Source organism: Falco punctatus (assembly GCF_963210335.1).
Source record: "Falco punctatus genome assembly, chromosome: 7".
NCBI lineage: Eukaryota > Metazoa > Chordata > Aves > Falconiformes > Falconidae > Falco > Falco punctatus.
The window spans coordinates 61,355,342-61,371,437 of NC_137587.1; the positions used below are offsets into that span (position 1 = coordinate 61,355,342).

The 16,096-nt window shown below is 46.7% G+C and overlaps 1 protein-coding gene across 2 annotated transcripts in view; it reads right to left on the minus strand.

The window, feature by feature from the left end:
* The window catches only part of FANCI (FA complementation group I), a 25,958-nt gene extending 10,443 nt beyond the window's left edge, over positions 1-15,515 (minus strand). For both annotated transcript variants that reach the window (XM_080396196.1, XM_080396195.1), the window contains exons 1-22: positions 14,883-15,515; positions 14,696-14,768; positions 13,999-14,129; positions 13,430-13,586; positions 13,295-13,352; positions 12,819-12,860; positions 12,209-12,332; positions 11,267-11,352; positions 10,958-11,090; positions 10,634-10,726; positions 10,001-10,137; positions 8,998-9,178; positions 8,320-8,407; positions 7,033-7,163; positions 6,306-6,376; positions 5,274-5,388; positions 4,777-4,899; positions 3,595-3,663; positions 2,239-2,340; positions 1,219-1,401; positions 1,003-1,124; positions 449-613 (exon numbers count right to left, since the gene is read on the minus strand). In XM_080396196.1, the coding sequence (XP_080252322.1) occupies positions 449-613; positions 1,003-1,124; positions 1,219-1,401; positions 2,239-2,340; positions 3,595-3,663; positions 4,777-4,899; positions 5,274-5,388; positions 6,306-6,376; positions 7,033-7,163; positions 8,320-8,407; positions 8,998-9,178; positions 10,001-10,137; positions 10,634-10,726; positions 10,958-11,090; positions 11,267-11,352; positions 12,209-12,332; positions 12,819-12,860; positions 13,295-13,352; positions 13,430-13,586; positions 13,999-14,129; positions 14,696-14,768; positions 14,883-14,966 (2,468 nt within the window). In that variant the 5' untranslated portion in view covers positions 14,967-15,515. The remainder of the gene's footprint in view (positions 1-448; positions 614-1,002; positions 1,125-1,218; positions 1,402-2,238; positions 2,341-3,594; positions 3,664-4,776; positions 4,900-5,273; positions 5,389-6,305; positions 6,377-7,032; positions 7,164-8,319; positions 8,408-8,997; positions 9,179-10,000; positions 10,138-10,633; positions 10,727-10,957; positions 11,091-11,266; positions 11,353-12,208; positions 12,333-12,818; positions 12,861-13,294; positions 13,353-13,429; positions 13,587-13,998; positions 14,130-14,695; positions 14,769-14,882) is intronic.
* Between the last annotated feature and the right edge of the window lie 581 nt (positions 15,516-16,096).

Below are 16,096 nucleotides of genomic sequence, written 5' to 3' on the forward strand. Positions count from 1 at the left end.
TGAATGCAGGGTGGAAAAGACCCTTTGTTTTGGTAGCTTGTAGTGACCACTCAGAGGATAAAGTTCCACCAGCCTTTCCAAATACACTAACAAACATGGCTTGGACTGATGTCTGGCTCTGTTCCATAGAGGACTGGAGCTCAAACACTGGAGTTTGTTGTCTGGGGAACAGCCCAGGACTAGAAGAGCAGAGACTCTCTGAGGTCTTACAAGTCATAAGCAAGGTCCAGAAAAGCTGCTTTGTCAGTACCAGGAGTTGCACAGCTCTGTTTCCTGCTTGGACTATGATGCTTTCTAGACAACAAGTGCTGTTACCACACATGCTTTGTACAGAAATGAAAATACCTGTGTACTGTGTACGCAGTGCACAAGACAGCCAGCATTCAGACACCACAAAAGCAGCTTGTGAATAGGCCTTAAAGCTACTCCAGATGTGACAGCTTCTCACCTGAACAGAGCTGTGAGCAGAGTAGATACAAAACCCATGGACAGGAAGCTCCGTGCAGTTTTGTTGCCCAAGGTAGATTTGTTCTTTCCAGCTTTCTCCTTCAGGATTTCAGAGAGTTTGTTGTAACATGTAAACAGGCCTAGGACATCCTCAAACTTGTTCTTACTGCAAGAAAGTAGTAGAAAGCATTAATGGAGAAAATCCAGTCTTACAGTTTCCCGTTTGAAGCTTCAGTTGCCAAATTACACAATGGCGCTTTCTAAATGGTAAAACTGTGACCTATGACATCTCCCCACCTTCCTAACAGTAACACTCCTCTTTGACCTGATCTTCTACAGAATGTCACATCCCATCTCCCACAATACAAAACATTGAAAAGGAAGACACTCCTCAAGGTTCTGTGAATGCCTCTGCCACAAGGCACTCACACTCAGAAAATATCGTTCTGATTCTGTGTTGGCACTATTATCCTGTGCTTGCAATGAAGCTGCACTCGGAAGAGCTAGGCACAGTATAGCACAGCTAAGGCTGGAGGGTAAGTTTTGGTGTTTTACCTGAAATTCCCTATGCTGAAATTGTACTCAATCAGGACCTCACAAATTCCCATCACCTGAATGGCATAGATGTTATTCTTCACGCCGACACCAGAAGACAGAGAAAAATCTGCCGATTTATCCTAGGTGGTAAAGGAAACAAGTGAAAAATCTTTTCAAAACCTGACAAGAACTCAGTGTCTTCTTCCACTGAGTCAAAATGAAAATCTGATTTACCAGTTCAAAGTCTTCCAACTCGCTCTTGATCATTCGTCGTGTGACAGATTCTAGCATATCTTCAAAGTTTTGCTCAAATCCCACATCCTCCTTCTCCTCCTCGTCATCTTCAGCTCCTTGGCATAGATGCACAGTGCTCTTATACCAGGCAAGACAGTGTTGGATACAGCAGAGCAGATGGGCCTGAAAAAAGCAGCCACACAGTCACACTCAGCCTTCTAGTTGCAGGTTGCTGGCAGAAGTGGACACAGGCCATACTACTACAGTTGGATGCAAAGAGCCATAGCTGCCTTTGGAGGTTCGCGCGAGTCTCAAGAATATGCCTCACTCCCGGAATGAGGGGATCTGAATCCTATACACAGCGACCCACTTCTAGCTTCAGACAACGCTGTTTGCCTCAGCTCGTCTATATGGGATGTAAAAACGTAACTCCCACTGCTCCCTCAACCCAGCTACCTCAGCTGCTGAAGGAGACGGAAAGGGAATTTCCAAAAGGGTTCTCACTCTAGCTGAAGTGTCTGCTCTCTTTCTGGGAAGAGGGACATGTTTCCTACTGCAGGACAGCATGGAAGCTTCCTTAGGGGAAAACAAAGTGATTAATTTGAATTTGTTCCCTCAGAAATGCAATTAATCGTTGAGGTCTCATCTCCAACAATTTCAAAGGAGCAAAACCAAAGGGCAGATTCTTCCCCGTGCTACACACACACACTGCAAGACTATTTTATGTGGAATTAAGTTGAAGGAGAGAAAAAAAACACCCAGGGTGAGCTCAACAGAGGATAACAGAACTATACTATTCCTAGAGCAATTTTCACACAGGTCCCCCTAAACCACTATGCTAGTAGAGCTCTAATAGACAGCCTGAGGCAGGGGTGAGATGCCCAGCTCTACTGTCATTAAAAGAATTGCTCCAGGCTAGAAAAGGCTGAAGAAACACAAGGTATTCAGTTCATAGCAGCACAACCAAAATGCTATGTAACAGACAAGCTTGCAGCTGTGGCCAGCCAGTATAGCTCTCACCAGTGGTTCTTGCAGAAAGATTTGATCTCCTTGAGCCATAATACATCCCTCAAGTTTCAGTGGAGGCAGGAGGTCTGGCTGGGGCAAGTAATATTGCTTTAGCTGTCACAAAAAACCAAGAAATAAAAATAACCAGTTACTTGGTAACTGAGCCTCTTAGGTTGTTTGAAAACGGAATACGATAATCTTTGTACTCCATTCTACAGAACGAAAATTGGCACTATAATAATGGCGCTGTACATGTACATTAGCCACATAATCTGCTCTATTAGCGATTAAAATCCCCTCTTGAGTTGCTGATGTACCTCACAGCCAGGACATGTCCCTGCCCTAAAAAAAGTTTATCTGACTACTTGCTGCTGTCTTGCCTCCACATGCAGCATCACTTGCACTTCACCTGCAGTGTTACACATCCTTTAAATGGTGAGAAAAATGGCTTCTGCTACCCATCACCTGTACTGAGCGCTAGGTCCTGTTATGGCACCCAGCCTCCTGGCCTAAGGATGCAGGCAGTTATGGAGGCTACACTTGGCACTAAAACAAATGCATGAGAGACCATGCTTGCACCAATTCCTGGCTGTTCGCCACATCACAGGAAGGAGATATGCTCCAAGTACTGATATAGGATCAGAACCAAAGGAAAGTGATATATATATATATATATAATGATGCTATAAAAATTTATACATTTACACCAAGTTCCCATTAAGTACCCTCTGCTACCCAAAAGCTGTCTTGGCTCTGTTCGTGTTCCTTTCTCAGACCCTATACTGTCATGGGAAAGCTGGAATTAGTCAGCATGAACTCTACGGATGATTAAAGGGAAGAAAATTACTTGTCTCAAAGAAAGCACTGCCTGTCCAATGGATTGAAGAAATGTGATTGTCTTGTTGCCATGAGCAACAGTGTTGGGGGATGAGTTAATCCTCCCAGATCCTACATGGACTTGGGTATTCTCCTGATGGGAGGACAGCAATAATAATTACTGTGTCAGCACACATCCTTGGGGAAGCATGGGAGGGTAACTGCTGTGCACTGCTAAGGAACAGGGAGTGCACAAAGCACTTTTCTGGGCTCACACTTCTCACAACATCTCAGAACTGAAGGGTTGGAAAGGGCTCCAAGAGATTCTTTCTCTTCCACCCTGTGATAGGATATGAACCTGTCTCCAGATGTTTACCTAGTCTGCTCTCTCAACATAGCAGGGATCTGAACACCTTCGAGAGGTGCCACAGTGCTTAAACATATTTCCAGTGTAAGGGAGAACTATTTCCCCAATATTTAAACTGAATTGCTTGCTATACTGGTTGCAGTGCAGAATTCTTAGTCTCTGCAGCCATGCCACATAGCATTTACCTGGGACAAGAGCGTTTCCATTATAGAGCTGGCCAGCTGGGAGTTCCTCCGAAGGACGTCATAAAAACCCTGAAGACAGGAAGGAAGGACGGACAAGTTGGCTTACACAACAAAGAAAACGAACCACATGCATAATAAATTGGTCTCGTAAGACAGCAATGACCCTTTGGCACTGCAAGGAACCATGAGGAAGTAACAATGTGCTCAGTGTAAACCCCCATACCTGGCAAAGCAAAGGCACCACAGAAAGAAGGTATGAATCAGAAAGCGTATGAATTTCCTCACAGGGGCCCTCTCACAAGCTGTATCTCCCTAGCAGCGGTGGCATCAGGCCCAGAGTGACTTTCACTGCTATTTAACACTAACACTAGATCCAACTTCAAACTGTGAAATCCTGCTTCAAAGGCAAAACAAGCCAGTGGGGAAACTGTAGGAGGCAAAAAAATCCTTCAAACTGAGAAAACTCAGTGGACGGATAAAGCAAGCACAAGTCTTATAGCAATAGTGACGAGCATACCCAAAACTTGCAGTTCACCAAAGGTCAAGTCCAACCAAGTCAATAAGGAAACAAAATCTCTCTGACCTCAGCTGGTGTTTTTTCTCGAGGTGGCACCCCACAGTTACCTCAGGAGCTAAGATACGCACCCAGAAATGGCTCTTTATATTAGGCCATTTGTCACACGAAATCTAAGGGACAGACAAGCCTTTATAGAAACTTGCAAAAGGAAGAGGAGAAAAGCCAGATTCCTGATGCAGTCTCTAAGGAAGTTTCCCCATACTACCCGGTCAAGGTTTTCTCTGTAGCCCATCATTAACTCCCAGCAACTCTGCATCTGTCCAATGCCTGTCATAACACTCACAGGGCACCAAACACACTTCCCATTTCCTAGGCCACTGCAGGAAGAGAGACCTTGACACATTTTTGTTCTTAAGCAACGTATGAGATGAGGAAGATACATCGACGTGTCTTTGGGCTTATAGCGGTCCAAAATAAAAAGAAGCAGAAGGATTGAAAAAACCTCAACATATAGTCCTTGGTACATGTGTCCCATGAAGAACATAACTGACATGATAGGTTGTTTTCCACAATAATGTGATCATTATTTACCTGGGGCTACAGTAGAACTAGACTGCAGAAGAGCTAGTGGCTGTTTAAAAGGAGATTGAAGAAACTGTGTTTACCTCATATAACATGAGACGAACATCCGCTTGCTGGCTCAAACATCGCCTCAGGCTGCCCAGGATTTCAAGGCAGAAGGCCTCATTAGCTGCAGAATTATAGCAGGCATGGACATCTGCCTGGACCTGAGAGGGAATGTTAGTCACATTACGATTCTCAGATATCACAACACAGAAGCGAGATGATAAGGGTCCTGTCCCCTAAACCATCACTGAAATAGTCCTTAGTGTGCTGCCAGGCTCTTTATCATCATCACGGAGCAGTGTGAACGCTCCCCACAATATTGGTGCTGTAAGAGAAAATGACTCTGAGAAGCAACATCCCTAGGCCAGCTTCTCACACACTGTATTTTCCAAACTTTTCCTTCCAGGACTAATCCTTACTGAAGTTTTATTTCCATTTTGGGGAAGCACTCCACTCCTGAGTTGTTGCAAACAGTGCATATGAGACACAAGACTGCCTCATACGTGCACACCAGGGACTGCAGAACAGCACTTACCTGAGAGGCACCAATGGCCTGGCTGCACTGGGAAGAGGACAAGCTGCCCAGAACCTTAAAATTTCTTAACAGAAGCAAAAAGCCAGCAACTGCAGCTTTACGAGCATCGAGCTGCCTGCAAGTCAGAGGGAGAAAAGAGAAGCTTAAGGAAAAATGGAAGCAAGAAGCTCAGAAATAAATACAAGATCAACTCAGCAATGAAAAAGGGTCCACAAATACAGTGACTGGGCCCAGTGGAACTGTATTCCCCAAGAGGGCAGCGCAGTCCCAAGTAGTTAAGTTTGACAGTTTGCTGGGAACTCCCTTGCTCAATACTCTTACAACATTTGATTTCCTTTCTATCCTTGCAATGCTCACACTGAGGGAGAACCCCAGCCCAAGATCCAAGCATTAAATGTCCCCTGAAAACTGGAATGGGAGAGTCTCACGGAGTTCGGAGTTGGAAAGTTCCTCGCAAAAAGCTGGTGTTTTGCTTTGCTCGCTGAAACCCTGGGTCTTTCCCAGGACCACATCCCTTGCCTTGAATAATAATCCTAAATTATGAATTCTGTATTCATAGCCAGGCAGCCACTGCCCAACAAAATCCAGCCTACGATCACAACATTATGAAGACAGAAGGATGGTTTGCTCAAAGCATTACCAAGACAACAAGCCTGCTTCTCTACCACCTTGCAAGGGATCAGAGGGAAGGTGGCAGCTCAGCATTCTGATCAGTGGTTCCTTCCTAGCATCTGGAGGTACTCAGCTGTGTAGACACATGTTGGAATTGGTTTTAATTTTGCCTGCTTATTTGGAGTTCCCAACAGCTTTCTGAATTTCCAAAGCTCATTCAGCTGGGGGTTGGAATTTGTGTCTCAGTTCAGTAGAGCTATGATTGTATTCCAGTCCTATGCTAAAGGGATAGGAGACATCACCACCTTGTTACGGGAAGAACATAGTAAGATGACAGCCAAAATAAACAAAAAATATTTCTGCTCCAAAAACATAAATGATTTGTAGAAATCTTTTCAAAGAATCCCCTTCCCAGCTTACCTGGAAAAGATAGCTTTTTGGAGAACAAGTATCAGGGAGTCCCTCACTGACATGCTGACTTTGAGCAGAGGCTGGAAAGGAAGGTAACAGTTTGGAGAGAAAAGCACTAAGGCATGCCAAGCCCTTGGGGCATATGAGCTCATCTTCCTCAGGCCCATCTGGCCCTGCATTTCTAATACTGTCATCAGTACAGTAGGAGAACCAAAACATGTTAAAACAATACAAAATTAAACCAAGAGAGCTGTAGCAGCGAGACACCTTAGCAGGTTAGTGAGGACACAGTGCAAAGGTTTGGGGAAAGAACTGTTATCTCCAGATTGGACAAAGCAGGCAAAAGTTTATCGCCAGGCTCAATATCTCAGCCCAGGCAAAGAGAAATACTGACTTGTAGCTTGGAAGGAGAAAAATCATCATGACAGCTACAGCTGTTCAGCTAAACCCTGTATACTTAGTTTTCTACAGTCTGCAGCATCTGGGCATCTTCCAGATGAAAGGTCAGCACGGAACAGTTTTGGTACTATTCCAGACCACACCATATGCTTTCTGCTAGAGGGCACATGCAAATCCATGCTTGAAGAACAGTCCCACGCTACACTGAACAACCTACAGCAGAGTATGAAGATTTATTTTACAAGGAGGGTTATTAGATCATGCATATAATTGTGGCCTAGAGCTGTCACTGGAACTAAACTAGCAAGGATATTCATGGAGAAATGCAAAGCTTTACCTGTACTGCCCGGAGGAGCCCTTGCACTGTATCAATGGGCAGAAAGGACAAATTGTCAAAGGTCTCTGTGACTTTGGAGGATGAAGTCTGAAGCACAAGAGGAGCAGACACAACGATATTGGACAGCAAGTCTGTAAAATAAAAGGACAAAAAGAACAGCTGCTGCCAAGGGGCCAGAAAATTCTGAGCAAGAGATGTCTTATAGAGATAACAATTACAGAATAATCAAAGCACTTCCATTACACAGAGAGGTCGCGGTAGGATGAGCATCGCAAACCTACTTCTGCTGCAGGCAAAATGCTCACAACCCTGCTGAAGGGCCTCACCCCACCAGAGGGCACTGAGGTGTAAAAGAAGAGGTGGCAGCACAGGCATCTTAGCAGCCCCAGTGACTCTCAAGCGCCTACCCAAGGATGAGGAGGACAAGGCTAGAAGTGTAAGAAGTTACTGACTGACAGATACCAACTTTCTGCGTGTCAGCTGTTCCATGGCAACTGCCTGCAAACATATTTTTCACCTGCAATGAATCACTGCAGCAGACATCTCAGTAAGAGGGGAAGGAACAACTGATTTTTTTGGCTTCAGGTCACTTCAGCAGGAACTTCAGAAAGCGAACCATACCCTGGGTGGTATCAAAAGCATGACCAGCAGGTCAAGGGAGGTGATTCTGTCCCTCCACTCTGCTCTGGTGACACCCCACCTGGAGTACTGCATCCAGCTCTGGGATCCTCAGCACAGAAAAAAACATGGACCTGTTGGAGTGGGTCCAGAGGAGGGCCACAAAAATGATCAGAGGGATGGAGCACCTTTCCTATGAAGACAGGCTGAGAGAATTAGGGTTGTTCAGTCTGGAGAAGAGAAGGTTCCTGGGAGACCTTATGACCTTTCCATACTTCAAGGGGGTTATTTATAAGAAAGATGGGGACAAACCTTTTCAGCAGGGTGTTGCAACAGGACAAGAGACAATGGTTTTAAACTAAAAGAAGGTAGATTTAGACTAGATGTAAAGAAGAAGTATTTTACAATGAGGGTGGTGAAACACTGGAACGGGTTTGCCCAGAGAGGTGGTAGATTCCCCAACCCTGGAAACATTCAAGGTTAGCCTGGATAGGGCTCTGAGCAACCTGATCTAGTGAAGATGTCCCTGCTCACTGCAGGGGGGTTGGACTAGATGACCTTTAAAGGTCCCTTCCAACCCAAACTATTCTATGATTCTATAACTTGTTCCGAGAAGCTACGTTCTGAGTGTCCACAGAGCAGGACACATGTCTTTCTCTTTCTTGTTACCTATGTAGTGGCTGACAGGAGATGCTGCTTTTGTGAGGACTCTGTTCAAGACCTGCTCAAGAATATCACTTCTGATGGGCTCATGAACCTGAAATGAGAAAGAACAATAAAAAAAAAAATCAAAACCTGCATATATTTAAAATATTCCTGTACCTCACAGCACAGGTATCATGCAGTACAAAGCAAATCCAGATCTGACAGGTTAGCTGGGAGTGGTTGCCAGAAGTCCCCTTTCAGCTGAATTCACACAGGTTGATTCAGATTTTATCCCAGGCCAGTCAGAACCAGCACATCAGAGAGGCACACACAGTACACTTGGAACATAATGGGTCAAATTGTCTGTGGGATGCAAATTTACCACTTCAGTGCAGATGCTGGTTTCAATCCCACCTCTGAGATTTTCTTTGTACCTCTGAATTTCTCTACCTTCTCTGCAGTTTCTTGGAAACTGTAATAGGGATTACACAAGTATTGTGGTGACTGGAACAGATCAGGGTTAGGTCTTTATGAGGATCGCCTCTTCCATCTGGACAGGGGCAAACAGGAGACTAAATCTAGTATTGTTTGTGAAACACTCATGATGGATACAGCAGGCAAGATTTTGAAATCATTTACCAAGAGAGAATAAGAATGGAGCTCCCTCCCCACCCAAGAAAAACTCTCCAAAACATACACTACCTTAAATGTTTCCAGCAGGATACTTGCTCCTAGTCTGCCAGCCTGCTGGGCTGGCATTTTTGAAAGGCCATAACTGGTATCAGCAGCTTTTCCTCCAAAGAGCTTTTTTGGTTCATATGATTCCATTAGGCTGAAGCCAAGATCCACCAGGCCCTGAGTAACATGGTCCCAGCCAAATGCACTAAGGAAAACATTAAACAGACCAGGAAAGAAACAACTTAAGTCACAGAACAGGTTTAGATCAGAGCAATCTGAAGTAAGATCTTCTGCAGTCGTTCCAGGGTCCAAAGCAGCAATGAGAAATGCTTGATCATGTCAGGGAAGATGACATCCCTCACAACCCCATGACTGCCTTTAAGCTGAGGGACAGGTGCTCAGCACAATACATCTCGTAGTCCTGGTTCTCCAACCATCAGACTTCCTTTCCAGTCCAAAGGTTTCCTTGCTATAGAAAATGACGTGCTCTCAAGTCTGATCTGAACATGACAGCAGGCTACAGTCAGATGCACAAATAGCCTACTGATCCTGAGATCTTCAAGTCAGAGAGGAAGGCAGAAGAGGAATGCCTCTCATCAAGCTGAAGGACAACTGGTGACAGATCACACAGCTATCCCACAGGATGTTAAAAGGACTAACCATGTTGGGGAAGAAAACAGTGAGCCTATCACTCAACCTATCACTTGATCAGAACATAAACTACAGCAGCAGCATGGCTCATACCATCAGCTGCTCCACCGGTAAGAAAGATAGGATCCTGATCAATTTAGTCCTTTGTACCACCAGATGCTGAGATCTGGGGTAGAGGGGGCAGATTTATACAGCTGCATTTTGTTGCTTTTTTAATTCACCAATATGAAACTGAGATAAAAACTTTGGATTTTGACGCTGTTCTCTGTCGGTACCTGGTCAGCAGTATTTAGCATCCCAGGGCATTCCAGCAAGGCTGAAATTCTCCCCCCGGCAAAGCCCATTGAGTGTTCTGCAGCACATGGCAACAACTCACCTATTTTTCACCACTTCCAGAATTACAGTGGTTACATCATATTGTTGAGGAAACAAATCCTGCAGAAACTTGGAGGCCTGAAGGAACTGCAGGTCCTTGCAGCTTCTTGTGATTGATGTTTTCAAGAAATTAAATATCTGGAACATAAAATAATTGAGTGTGAGGAAATGATCTTTGAAATGGGTCCTGCACAGTGTTGGGTATGCTCCAGTAAGAGGACCAGCCAGACCACAAGTTCCAGTATAGCCTGCCAAAAATCTTAACTCACTTCTTTCTCAGGACAAATATACCAACCTCATTAAGTGCTTCACGGAACGTAACTTGCTGCCAGATGCTCTTCAGGTGGCCACCACATAGCCAAAACTTTAGAAAAAGACGACATTGCTTTTCTCCAATCCTACAATACCAACCCATAGGGATCACAACTCTGGAAAATCCTGATATTGCTCTGGGATCTTTATAGTCTTCAGTAAACTACAGTGTACAATGATCTAACTGCCTCCCCACAAGCATCCTGAAACCATTTTAAGTCTAATTCCGATGGGACTATGAACTAACCATGCTCTATTTCCTTCAGAAGGAGCGCAGTGTACATCCCCATGGAAATTCTCTGCAAGCTTATCACCTACATACCTGCTCTTGCAGTCTGTGTTTTACTGCAACTGATAGCAAAAGAGCCACGCTGAAGGGACACAGGGCTCTAGCAGGGTCCTTCTGTTGCTCAGCCTAGAAAACGGCAAGCAACAGTCAGAAAGCTTGTTATCTTCAACTGCAGCATCCTGCAAGTTCAGGGAAGCTATCAGTCACATGCCTTTTCAAACATACCATAGCATTTATTAAAGAGAACATGACTGCAATCATAAAAATTATTAAATCCCTTCTACAGATAGCCAATTCAGTTTTAAAAACCCTGCTACAGCATCTTCAAGAACAGTGCCTGCTCCATCTCTGTCCTACCTTTAGGTGTCTGATTAGTTCCTCTCCTAGGTCCTGATCCAGGTTCATAACAGAGACAATATGGAGAATAACGGTGCCTTCCACATGGCGGAGTTGGTCTAGGGGCATTGTGGTGACCTCAAGGTCCACTGATCTGTAAGTTTTATCAGGAAAGAAAAGCCATGCAAAGCCATAAATAATTTATTATGTATCAAGAAGAACATACGTGTACAAGGTTTAACAATTCAAACTCAAGGAACTCTGGGCAGGACCAAGGTAACTACAAATACCGTGGTAGTAAAGAAAGGGGATGACAGAGAAAGAACTTACTGTGGAACCCTCTGTTCTTCCTTTTGTCTCTTATCCAACTGATCGAAAAAACTGATGATTCCTTCTAAAACAGTCTTCTTACTGCCCTGCAAGGCAGGACATTACATTAAGCCACTACACTCTATTCCCACACCAATTACAAATGTTATGGTATCCTTCATTTCCCTTCATAAATCACCGAGGTGGGAGAGAGCTCCTGTGTGGCTCATTTCCAGATGAAGTGACTCTAGTCTAGTTTGCATATTTCTTTTGACTGCACTTATTGAAAAGCTGGAAGGAGCTGAAGCTCTCAGATGTTCTGGGTTTTTTTGAAGTTGTTATTAACTAGAAAGGATCCTTTATGTTATAATCAATTGGGAAGGCTTTCAAACTCCTAACCTTAAATCTAACAATACATTTTGGCCAGTGTACCCAAATGACCTCCTGTAACACACATACAATTTGTCTTTGGCTGGATCATTCTGGCATTGTCTCAGTCACAAATGAAGCAAGCAAGAGCCAGATCACCCTGTCAAAGGTGATTGGCAGACTGCTTGCAGGAAGAGCACAGGAGCTGACACATTTCTAGTACAAGTCAGACTACGACCCTGAGGACAGTCATACTGCATGAGCTATTATTACAGTGTGTAGACCAGAGAGTAAGCAAACTCACACTTCAGAACACTGAAAAAAACCAATCCTCTCTGCTGTCTGTTAGGTCTGTGCTCATCCCTTATTTCCCAAAGGTTTCCTTCTTTCCTCACAATGAAGGTCAAGATTGTACCTTTCTCTCAGCAGTCAGCTTCAGGATTTAGAGAAAAAAAACCCTGCAGATGTCCTGTTGTGTCCTGCTCCCCACAGCACAGTTTAGGAACAATCAGAATCCCTGCTAAAATTCATCCTATACATGTTTTTTTCTCATGGTATATCCTTGGGGGGAGGCCAGCTCCTGTAAGCTTTTACCTTTGCAGAAAGCAGCAACAGCTGATAGACCAGAGGGGGAATTTCCTGCAGGTCTAACTTGGAGAACATCCTGAGGATCTTTTCCACCACAAACTGCAGCTCCTCTCCTGATAATGGAATATCCCTGTTGAAACAAAGATGCAGCCTAATCACTTTTACTGATTTCCTTCAGAATCCCACAGCAGATTCAACCCATAACTAGATAGAGGGTCCTAGTGCAGACAGGCAGCGAGCGCTCCCAAATTCCTCACCAGAAGTGGTTGCCACAGATCCCTCAATACCCTACCACTGTCCCAGGATATTCTTCAACTTTCGGTGCTTAGACATTCTCCACATTATGCTTGCTCATTCATGTATTGTTGATTTGCTAAAGCTCACCCACACAGAGAATAAAAAACATGATGCCATGCTCAGTCTTTGGGGAATGCCTGCTCAGCTGTGTTTTGTATCCCAGTGGATCCAATGTGGTGTTCACTGACCAGCCATCCATGGGGCTGTGCCTGGTATGGTCAGACCTTCTATTCATACCTGCCCCAAACTACATGTGAGACAGGACATGGACATGACCACAGCACAAGAAAGTGTTGACGTTGAAGGGAAAAAGAATTACCTGAACATGTTGGCAAGATGTATTACGCTCCGAGGATCCCACCTAGTAATACAAAAATATGTCAGAAAATTGAAAGTGAGCAGAATTATTGCTTAGCCCTTCCTTCCTCCTACAAAACCATTCAATGTCACCATTTCCGTTATGTTCTGATATTAACACTAGAAGCCAGATTTCCACCAGAAATCACCACTGCCACCCTAACCACCCAGACTTACAATGGTTCTGAACTGTCCCAGTCCCCACAAAAACTAAGAAACGAGTACAAATAGGCACTTCCTGAGACCAGTTCATGCAACTCTTACACAAGATCTGGGAACAGGGTGTTGCCTTGCCTTCCCAGCCAGAGAAGACACTGTCACAGAGGGCACAGGTTCAAAGATGATAGAACAGGACACAGACAGTGACATCCAGCTCATCATCATGTCTTTTTCAAAGCATAGCATGAAGCACACTGTTTTGCCATGAAACGTACGTACTTGCTGGAGCAGAGGGTATTTATCAGCTGTTTCTTAAAGTCTTCCCCATTCAGTTCACCTGAAAAAGCAACAGTCTTTTAGGACCTGATTCCACAGGAAGGAAGGTCAGGCTATGAAGAAACTGAGAGGTGTTACCTTTCCCATAAGCTAGGCTCTCATTCGAACTGGCCAACGCAGTGAGAACAGTGGAAAACAACTCCAAGGATTTCCCGTTAGACAGGCTGCCGCCTTTAATAACATCAACAAACAGGGTGGCAAGCTCAGCCAATGCATGGCCTGGCAGCTGGCGAGACTGGGAGAAGATATAAAAATGTGAAAGAGCCTGAGGCAGTGCACAGAATTACACACACACGTTCAAACCATTACCAACAAATAGCAAAGGACAACATTTCTTAAAGTTAAATGTGCCCTTAAAAGGGAAATTCAGCCCTGAGGTCTCTATTTTATACCGTCCTTTATAGAACAGAGCAATAAATAAAGATAATGTAATTACAGGTTTGGAGTTTCGAGTCCAAGTGTAAATATCCAAAGATAATCATATTTACACACACCACAAATTCCAACACGAGCTAACTTAGTCCAGGGCAGATCCAGGGAAAGGACACAACTCATTTTCCTCAGTGGCCTAGTTCTGAAGCATCTCAATCTACATATTAAATGATACCCAGCAGAGCCCAGGAAAGCCAGCCCAAAGGAGCTTCTACCTCCAGCATCAGAAGTCCTATGATTTCAGACACCTTGCCCAAATGCAGGTCCCCTGACTCCACTAGTGGGATGCAGTGCTTGTAAACCTGAAGCCTCCTGAGAACACCATTTTGCTGGGAACAGGGGGAGCCTTATAACAAGAAAATAAGGAAAACAAAGAATGGAAAAAAAGTTAATCAAGTAACAACGTGTTGCGAAACAGCAGGGAATTAGCAGGGCTAAACTGTCACCTGACTACAACTCCCTATGTTATCTGGCAAAACAGATAAAATAAACAGCACAGAAATTAAGAATCTCTTGGATAGAATAGCAGAAGCACTCAACTCTGTTATCACACCCTACGGTTCACTCGGCCTGCTGCTGGAGATCAGGAAGTGTCACAATGTTAAGCAGAATCAGTTTGGCAATTAAGTCTCAGCTGACCAGCTCAGTCCTACTTCAAGGCACCTAAAGGCTCCCAAAATTAAAGCCCACTCACAGCAGGTTCATTAAAAATACATTAGTCCCATTTCCTGTTTCCCCACGTCTATTTTTGGCTGTCATGTTTCCCTGTGACAGCCCTGACTAGCTGTTTTTTACCAAAAGTGACTCTTCCTTGTGCTGCTGACAACCCCCCTCACCCAGCCGGCCTGTAACCCACCGGCCCATCGGCAACCAGCCGGGCTGGGGCCACAGCCCTCCTCGGAGATCACCCACCTTTGAAGATCCCTCTTAGCAAAGCTGCCGTCTCCCTCCCCTTCAGGGCCTGCTTTGTCACCATGTCGCCCAGCTGCAAAGAGAAGGGGACGCCGTGAGCTGCACTTCACCTGAGAAGCCGCCTCCTGACAGGCCCGGCGGCGCGCCCCCGCCGCACACAGGGCCCACCCGCGGGACACCCGCGCACCTCGCCCTCCCCCAGGCTCTGCAGGGCCTCCTGCAGCCGCTCGGGGACCTCCTCGGCCGCCAGCGCCAGGATGCGCTGGGCCATGGGGCCGCGGAGCACTCGGCCCGGGACGCGCTGCCGGCTGCCGCCGCCCCCCGGGTCTCAGCTCCGTCTCCCCGAAATTCCCGCCCGGAAGTGCCCGCCCGTCACCTGGGCAACAGCTCCCGCCCCCAGCGCTCACTTCCCTTCCGCGCCGCCGGCTGCTCCGGCCGCCCGGGGGTCAGCGGTTCGAGTCCCGCGGGTTGCGGAGAGCGTGGGGTGCAGGGCGGCGCGGGGTGCAGTGCAGGGCGGCATGCGGTGCAGGGCGGCGTGGGGTGCCGGGCGGTATCTAGTGCAAAGCAGCGTGGGGTGCAGGCACGTGGGACGCAGGACAGCTTGGGGTGCAGGCACGTGGGACGCAGGCACGTGGGGCAGGCAGCCGGGGGTGGGGGTGGGGTGGCACTGGGGTGCCTGGCACAAAGTGCCCATTCAGGGCCACCCTACAGCAGCAGCACCCGGCCCCCGCGCGTGCCACCCACGTGGGGTGCGGATACCTTCGAGTAAACCCCTTACGTCCGGGGGCAGGAGGGGCGGCCCGGGGCGCACCAGGCGGTTTAGCCCGCCGTAAGCAGCCGGATTTAGCCGGAGGAGCCGGTGCCAGCGTGGCCTGGGGGCTTTCGCAAGCCCCGTGCTCCTGGGGAGCTGGAGCTGATGCTGCGGGGCCGGGGGAGTGTGTTCGCCCAGGGCCAGGGGCCGTGGGGAGGGGGGGATCACCTGGCCTGGCCACGAGATCCCTGAGGGCTCTGGCCACAGCTCCTGGGGGTGGGTCCCCCTTTGGGGTGGGTTCCCCCTTGAGGTGGGTCCCCCTTGGGACTGCCACCCCTCCCAGGACTAATTTTCCCAGGAAAAACCACCCACTTGGTGATGCCATGGGTTGTGCATGAGTCTGCAAAACTTTCATCTGCAATAGGCACGATGCCCAGGTGGCCTGGGGAGCACAAGGTCCCCTCTGCCATCCCCATACGGGGCTCTTGGGGCTGTTTGGGAACCCCCATGCTGACGGTGTCCCCCTGTCACACACTGTCTTGCTCACTGGGCTGCAGGCAAAGGTCCAACGAGCTCTAGTAAGAAGCTGAGCCTTGCACCAGGGCTGGCGTGGGAAGGGGAGGAGGAGGAGGAGGCGGGGGGTCTCCCAT